Source organism: Schistocerca cancellata, chromosome 3 (assembly GCF_023864275.1).
Source record: "Schistocerca cancellata isolate TAMUIC-IGC-003103 chromosome 3, iqSchCanc2.1, whole genome shotgun sequence".
Classification (NCBI taxonomy): Eukaryota; Metazoa; Arthropoda; class Insecta; order Orthoptera; family Acrididae; genus Schistocerca; species Schistocerca cancellata.
Genome location: NC_064628.1, coordinates 291,530,780 through 291,539,519, shown reverse-complemented (window position 1 = coordinate 291,539,519; position 8,740 = coordinate 291,530,780). Strand labels below are relative to the sequence as shown.

Below are 8,740 nucleotides of genomic sequence, written 5' to 3'. Positions count from 1 at the left end.
AATGATCAGTTAATTTCTCATCTTTGACTGAAAACAGACCTCATTATTAGTTGATGGAAGACAGATACCAAGTAACATGTGAGAGACTATAACACTTGAACGACACTTTCACTGTCCTCAACTGCTGCCTTAAGGAACTATCAATAAATTTTGTATTGGAAGCTGTTTAGTGAGAAATGTAATGTCTGAAGTGGTGAAGTTTCATTTTCTATTTTAGTAATGAAATGGTGGTAGAATTCATTTGCTTTATAAATTCATGACCAGGATAATATTATATGAAAGTGTGTTATAGTGAATGGTTGACATGTGTGGGTGCTGTACAAGAAAGGAAAAAAAAGTCCTTGTTACTGTTTAACATAATTAACTGGTGATTAATCTGACTAGTATGTATTATTGAATAATATTAAAATATTATTTCACAAATGAAAAGGGGTAAATATAGTTGGTCGGCGGCAGTAGAGGTAGTAGTTTGTGTGCGTGTGGGTGTGACAGAGTAAGTGTGGGCACTTGCATGTACTTGTCTGTCTCACACACACTGGATATGAGAATCAGCTGTAGTAAGCATTTTCTGACAGTTATACGATTTGTAACTGCCGAAGTGATAAATACTACCTTCAAGTTACTCATACATGAGATTTTTTGTGCATCTGATTTTAAAAGGTCTCAGGTTCAGTCCTCAATCAGTCCCAGTATTTTCTTCTGTCACTGATCGATTCTTTCATCGCTGGCCATAACATGAAAAATATCAAGCTGATTTCACGGTTCACAGTGCCTGTTACACTGTGGACTGCATGTCAATTCAAAGGTCGGAAGGAAACTGCTTGCCGCATCCTGTGAGACCATGTCCAGTAAAGCCCTGTGGTGTTCAAACCAATCTTTACTTTAGTTAATGAGTAATATTTTCAACTATTGGACTTAGTTGTTGCAGTAATATAGCATATATGGATGTTCTATAGAAGTAGGTTTAGCAGTTATCATCTCTATTTACTATAGCACACTGCACTGCCAGTGTATTCCTGCTGTTCACTGTAGAGCCAGCATTCAAAAGTGCCCAAGTTAAAAGGGGAAGGAATTTCTGACTTTGGGTGGGCGACAGCTGTTTAGTCAGGGGTACTCTTCGTGATTAATCATTTGACAAGAACAGAGGTTTTTATGGAGCTATCAGAGGGCAGAGATCAACATTCAGGGAGGTAGCTCACTGAGCTGAGAAAGTCCATGTGAAGCACTGATCAAGCAAAATCTGTTCTAAAATAGGTTTTCAGGTTCTGGAGGAAAGAGCATTGGGTCTTCTTACCATCGTTCCAGGTCATGAAGATGCCAATGAATCTAAGCCAGATAATACATACATACATACCAGCTTCACTGCATCTTTTCAGAGAATTTTACATGGTAATGACCACCATCACACTTTTTCCCCATTTCTGTCAAACAGTAATAGATGAGATGTTCTGAAGAGACTGAGCAACCACACCCAAGGAAAATAAAAACAAAAGAGGCTTGCAAAACACGTTTTATTCCTGGTGGTCACAAATACACACATTCTTTGTTATATATGCTAATTATTAAACAATTTAGTGAAAAATATATACCACCAATTAGGCTCACAAAACAAAACAAATTTTATTTGTATACTGTGGCAAGACAAATTAATCTTGCACTTCAATAAAATTTTATTGCTAAATAATAATTTGCATGTTTTGGGGTGTTACTTGGCTTAGTCAATTTCAATTAATAATATTTTAAAGCAGCAGTTTTCTCATGCAACAAGATGATTATTATTTATGGCTGAATTCCTCAAACAACAAAGAGTTTAATTCAGAAGTAGCTGTCACCAGCAGTACATTAACATTCATTCTAGCCAAGTGTTCCAGAAAAACATCTCATCTCAGTATTTCCTCCCTACTTAACTCTCATACACTTGGGAGTGCTATGTACAACGAAACTTGAATTAACAATTATATTTGTGTAAGACATTTCCAAATACTGTACAGTCTACCGAGTTAAACCTAACAGCTGCGGGCCAATGACATACACATATTCAGTGCTATTGGTGTCATATCTTATCTTTAAAATGATCAAATATATAAACTGTAGCTTCAGCTGTAATTCAAAATCAATTTCATTAAGTGGTTCATTAACCACAAATTATCTTTCCTTTGCAATGAGTAGCACAAAAACTATGGAAAAACTGAATGACTGCTTGACCTTATCTTTTATTGTAATGTTATATGTCAATGAAATCTCCTTGGCACCTAAGCTCCATCAGTTCTTGTTATATATTCAGCCTTTTAATAGGCACTACCATAATCTTCTCCAGAAGATGCAAATCTCTCACTATTGTGAAATCTTCATATAAATTGGAAGCTTCAAGCCCTACAAAGGAGGAAGTGGGAATCCAGTCTTTGCAACAGTGTAACATGCATTTTCCTTAATTGATCTCATGGAGACACTGAAATATAACAGATCACTTCACTGTGTTCTAACCTAATATTTAATTTATTACAAAAGTATATAACAATGAATTTTTTCCATGTTCTGGTCACATATCAAACTGTTTAATGAATATATAATGAAAATCAGTTAACTGGTTTTTATGACCTTCAGTAAAATGCCTTCTCAGGTCTACCTGCAGCACACGAGAGTCAAGCGATCTCCAGTGACTATAAACTACAATCCAAACTGAATCAAGTTACACAAAACTACAAAACACACAGATCAAATGAGATTATGGCAGAGTTAACTACACAATTTCCTTTACACTCTATCACAACCACCAAAGTAGGCTGTATTCTAAAGAAGTGTGGAGTCAGATTTACCACACACATTGTATAAGACAACGAAATACATATATCGAAGTTATATTGATATATATAACAGTCACAATGGGCATATACATTAAAATTTAATGACCTGTGAATCCTGATCCCACACTGCAATGCTGTCACCCTAGCATTGTCAATATTCCAGACATCTTTATCTTACTATTTTCCACACAGCACAATAACTTGCTTAGATTACTTTTACCTTGGCTTAGCAATGCTATTATCCATTTTGCAAGTGAGGGACTGACAACCTTGTAGTTATCTCCATGCAACGAACCACCCAACCAACTTCAAGTCTCACAGTCAATGCCAATAATGTTGTGGATAAGCATACTTGACACACTGCAGGAACTTTAGAATGAAATGCGTAAGAGAAATCTGAATTGATGAGGATGTCTCCAGTACCGCCTGCCTGCCTAGATCAATGTTTGGCCATATTCAGTCTGTTCCAAAACAGTTTATAAAATTTCAAATACACCACTGCAATGAGGTTATCTACTAATCAAACGTATCTACAGATCAAATCAAACTCTTTATGCTAAGTGACTGTAATGATCTACATTCAGCTGCCTGAAGGTGTGTTAATGGCTGTGCCAGTGGTGGTCCTGTACTTACATCAACTATACCTATTTGTCCAATGAAAGGTACCATCATTATTTCCACATGAAAATTTTGGACACACTATGGCAAGAACTGGTGATACTCACCACCACTGATTATGACAAAGGTAGTCACTACAATTATAAATGTTCACTTAGAGCTGAAATAGCATAAGAAATAAGATTTTATTAATCGTAACACTTCAGCAGAATGTGTGTAAGAAGGCAGGCACATCAAATGATATTCACAGTGGTGCTTCAAACTATATGGAGACACTTAACTTTCTCTCAGTTAAAAATCTCACACTATGTTACTTATTAATTCACTCAACCTGAGAATTAATAACAACTGTTACATTTGTGAATAAAATCTTCTTGATTTTCAAGTCGCATCATTTCAAATAAAACACTTTTTGATGACTAACTCTGCCACCATCAAGTATTTTACTCAAAATGCCATTGCTTAAAAACTGAGAAATTTATATTCAGTTCTTCTAGCAGGCTCTTTTTTGTTTTTATTATAATTTTTATTCTCCTGTGAAATTGTTGTGCTGTATATTACTCTAGCATGTGTAATATTTTTTGTAGATTTGTGGATAGGAGCCACCTCTGAGATGACATGAGCACGGGGGAGGGAGTAGTTAGTGTAGGGACAACTTGTGTTAGTTTTGCAGTGAATGAGACAAGATATTTTTTCTGGCATGACTGTGTATGCCTGTCTGTATGGCGAGGTAAATTACACAGCTGCAAAGTTCCTAAATCACTACACTGCCACCTGCCAATCAAGATTTCGCAGAATTGCCCTGGCAAAGGAAAACCTTACAGTCACGGATGATTAGCTTTTTTACGAATAAGACAGCAAAATTCCATTTGCGTAAGTGTCAAAAACGAGAACTATCACATCTCAACACATCAGAAGTCTCTTCTCCATCAAAAGTACAGAATAGGGTAAATGTACCAAATCTGCTGGTAGGAAAAAACAATGTTGAAGTTAGACAGCAAACACTAGTACCCTGCATCCAAGATTTATTGTTTCTGTGATTTCCTGCAGTACATATTTATAACTGGCTGGATAAACCATTCACACATACATGAGAGCACAATAAGTTAACTACGTAAAAATGAAAATTCAACTCCTAAAACTGTTAAAAATCACAAACAGGAATAAAGACTGGCCAATACTTACCTTCACGAGAGACATCTCCCAGTACAGTTGATAACAACACTTAATTAGAACACAATATATTAATATTTGGAACATGTTCCTTCTCAGGAAGGTGAAAGGATGTGGTTTGGGGGAGGTTGGAAGGTGGTCTGGAGGCAAATCACTTACAGCTGAGGTGGGTCTCTCTTTAACTTAAGGTCCCAGTGATCTGCCCCTTTTCTCAACCTGCCCCAAAGAATTCCTCTTCCTTCTCTAAAGAAGATGCCTTCTTTTCTAAATGTTAATAACACTGCATTCTATTTTATGTTTATCTATCAGTGTCACTGGGAATTTCATCTCCTAAAGATAAGTACTGTCGAGGCTTAATCTCTCTGTGGTTTTAATACAACGTGTTGCCTCCGCAAAGGCAGCAAGACTTTTGTGCCTAGTAAAATGCAGTGATGGAATGTTGATTCTGTTGTTGTTGTTGTTGACGATGATGATGACTGGTTTATGGGGCGCTCAACTGTGCGGTCATCAGCACCCATAAAAAGTCCCAATTTTCTCACAGTCTAATTTTTACACAATCCAATCGAGCCACTGTCACGAATTATGATGATGATGATGATGATAAAAATAATAATAATAATAATAATAAAAGGATGAGGACAACACGAAAACCCAGTTCCCAGGCAGAGAAAATCCCCAACTCAGCCGGGAATCGAACCAGGGACCCCATGATCCAGAGGCAGCAATGCTAGCCACTAGACCACGAGCTGCGGACATGTGATGGTATGTTTCTCAGTGTTGCAGTTGCGTGATGAGCCCTTGGGTGTTCAAGACACTGCTACTGAGTTGTACAATGAGCAAATCTACTCTCATATGTTATCTGCATCTGAAAGAAAACTAGTTTCATTCAGAAAGAAAGAGTGGACATGGAAGAATGCATACTTAAAATACTGTGTACTTGTCACTATGATCTGAAAATAGCATGTGTAGGTAAAAAATAGAGATGACAAGAAAGACAGAATAGGGCCGATGTAAGTATTTACTTTTAGTTTATGGACTTACTTACAGAGGTAGAAACAATTACTTTTGTACATGAGAAACACACACAATAAATATGGGCAGTTAAATAATCAAGTATGAGGAAATTATTCAGCTCATTAGTCATCATACAGCTGGTTATAAATTATCTATGTCCTAAAACATGAAGTACAAGGAATTTTCTTCTGTTTATGAAGCTTTCCATAGATATAATGGAATAATGATAGAAAAAAATTAATACTAAGAATAAGGCTAAATTGCACGTTACACAACTGTTGCATTCTTTTTAAACCTTTGTAGCAGATTAACACACTGTTCCAAAATTAGACTCTGATATATTAATATTTCCACAAAATGTTCTAGGATAATAGGTGGTGGAGTAATGAATGAGAATGGCATAAATTTGGGTTGAAGTTCAAATTCAGAACACAATTTAAACTCATATGAAGGTTTAGAACAGTGAACACTCCACTGCAATCTAAGAGGATTTCAGTCTAAAGCAAAAGTGAGCCTGGTGACAGCCATTAAAACACAAGACACTGAAGCTCTCAGAATTAGATTTGCTTGAATGCAACTTCCTACCATACCTGTCAATCCAGTCAAATTTTTGTGGGCCGTTTATATGGCCATTTCACATTTTCTGAAGTATTCTTTTTCAATAAGTATTTTTCCTTTATTCTTAATTACAGGCAGTGAAATTACATTTCCCAGCCAGTGTGTAAACAAGTAAAATAATGTTGCAACACAAACACCAAGAACGGTACTTTCACAGAGAAAACATTTATTACACGTATTTACAACAGTATCTGCAATTATTTTATTGTAAAATTATGTTGCATCCAGCTCACAATGTTTAAGTATTTTTACAAGCCAATTCTTGACTTCCACAATACACTTTTTGTTACAAATGATGCACAAAAATTAGGTGGTCAATAACCTTATCCCCCCACCATTCTTAAGAAGAAATAATCAATTATGGTAAGTAACAGATTGTTAAAAAATGCACTTGGAGGGGTTCTGAAATTGCCTGATAGTTTGTAGTAATCATATCCAAAAACATCATAGATTAGACATATAAGATATTCGTCTGATTATAACATCCTCAGCGTGTTGCAGTTGCTGGACGTGGCAGTGTCAGTGCTGGTTGTGTTGCTGTTACAGTCAACTTCAGGCGTTCTCCATTCTGTGTCTGCATATGAGCATGCCACGACAAAGCAAGGCAATGTGAAAATGCTTTCTCCTCACATTCTTGGCAGACAGGGGGGATATCACTTGCAGGAGAATCAGCACTTCTTGTAACAGCTTTTCCACACACCTGAAATGGCATGTAATCAATAAAATTTCAGCAACAGGGAACAAGAAGAAAGACTGCCACACAAAGATAAAATTTACTTCTACTTTAACCACGTAGGTTTGTTCGTGAAATCAAAACAAATTGTAAGACTTGTGTATATAGGATTCTTCTCACACAAAATCACCAAACGCAAAATGTTCAAATGTGTGTGAATTCCTATGGGACCAAACCACTAAGGTCATCGGTCCATAGACTTACACACTACTTAAAACTACCTTATGCTAAGAACACACACACACACACACACACACACACACACACACACACACACACACACACACACACACACACACAGAGAGAGAGAGAGAGAGAGAGAGAGAGAGAGAGAGAGAGGGAGGACTCGAACCTCCGGTGGGAGGGGCCGCGCAATCAGTGACATGGTGCCTGTAACCGCACGACCGCCAAATGCAACATAGTGACATATTTCCCACAAACTTTTCAAATCACTGGCATAATAGTGTTAAAGACAGAGAATATGAACTTCATTTTAATATGTTTCAAGAAAGAGATCAACTGTTTATTTCTTATGTATGTTCCTTAATGCTTGAGGAAGTGCTTATTTGTCTTTTTTAAACAGGTCAACAGTCTGGAGACAACATATGCTAGCAGCCTAACTTACTTTCTCCAAATACATACTTCTACTGTTAGCAAACCGTAAACAACACACCCATCACTAGTCTTCTCCCTTTACTTACAATTTTGTGTGTTTCACACTTAAGCTTTATGAGTACACTAGTGGACAAACCTGGCTTTGCTCAGGATTTATTTATAACTGTCTGCCCATTCCCGTACCATGTCGCTTCTGGCATTGTGCTAAATGTTTATGGCATCATATCTCATTAACTGTGTTTCGTACAATGATATCATATTGTAGTTTCATTCAATGGTATATTTGGATACTGTCTACAAAACTTATTGCGGATACGGTGAGTAGCAAAATGAAGTTAAATATCATTCATGATACAGCAGTTTTATACTGATCTCACTGTATATGACATCATACCTCCTGAACTATACAGTGTCAAATGATATAATTTTGCATTTACATTCAGTGATATGTATACATACTGTCTGTAAAATGTGTTGTGAATACAGCTAGTAGTACAGAGATAATCAATACATATTATAAAAGTAAGTTCATAATGTGTGCACCACTAAAACTCAGAAACGAGTCCCAGTATGATTTTATGAGTTATATGGTGTGGTAGCCCTCAATTCCCCATCCACGAAGAACATTCCTGTTTTTATCTGAAGGGTGTACTTTTGAAGATATAACGGCAGTGAAGTTTCAACCTTTAGAAATTTCCAAAACATTCCAGAATGTTCCACAATGATCCAGGATGTTCTGGAATAGTCTGGAACATTCGGGAAGAATCCAGAATGTTCGGGATCATCCCAGATTATTGTGGAACATTCCAGAACACACACTAATGTTGTGGAATATTCTGGAATACTGTGGACCATCTGAAGCCTTTCTGGTATGTTCAGGAATTCGCCACTGGTGGGACTACCAACTGTTAAGGGTATATAAAGCGGAACCCATTGTGGGTTTGAAAGTTAATTTCTTATCAGTGATGAATGAAGGAATCAAAAAAGTGGTGCAGTGAGTGAATAAAAACAAACAGTGAAGTGTGAGTAGTCAAACTGACAGTGGTTAAATATAAACTGAAAATAAAATGTGAAAATCATCTAAAGCATACTTAGTGTATTTGTTAGTAAAAAGTTGATTTGATTTATATTTTAGATAATGCTCAAATGTAGAAGAGGAGGTGAT

The 8,740-nt window shown here is 36.5% G+C and overlaps 1 protein-coding gene across 2 annotated transcripts in view; it reads right to left on the bottom strand.

Moving 5' to 3' along the window:
• Positions 1-1,496: 1,496 nt before the first annotated feature.
• The window catches only part of LOC126174982 (zinc finger protein 239-like), a 95,671-nt gene continuing 88,427 nt past the window's right edge, over positions 1,497-8,740 (bottom strand). The window contains exon 5 of one of the 2 annotated variants that reach the window (XM_049921458.1): positions 1,497-6,927. In XM_049921458.1, coding sequence (XP_049777415.1) covers positions 6,715-6,927 — 213 coding nt within the window. In that variant the 3' untranslated portion in view covers positions 1,497-6,714. The remainder of the gene's footprint in view (positions 6,928-8,740) is intronic. The other variant, XR_007535502.1, reaches the window with a different exon arrangement.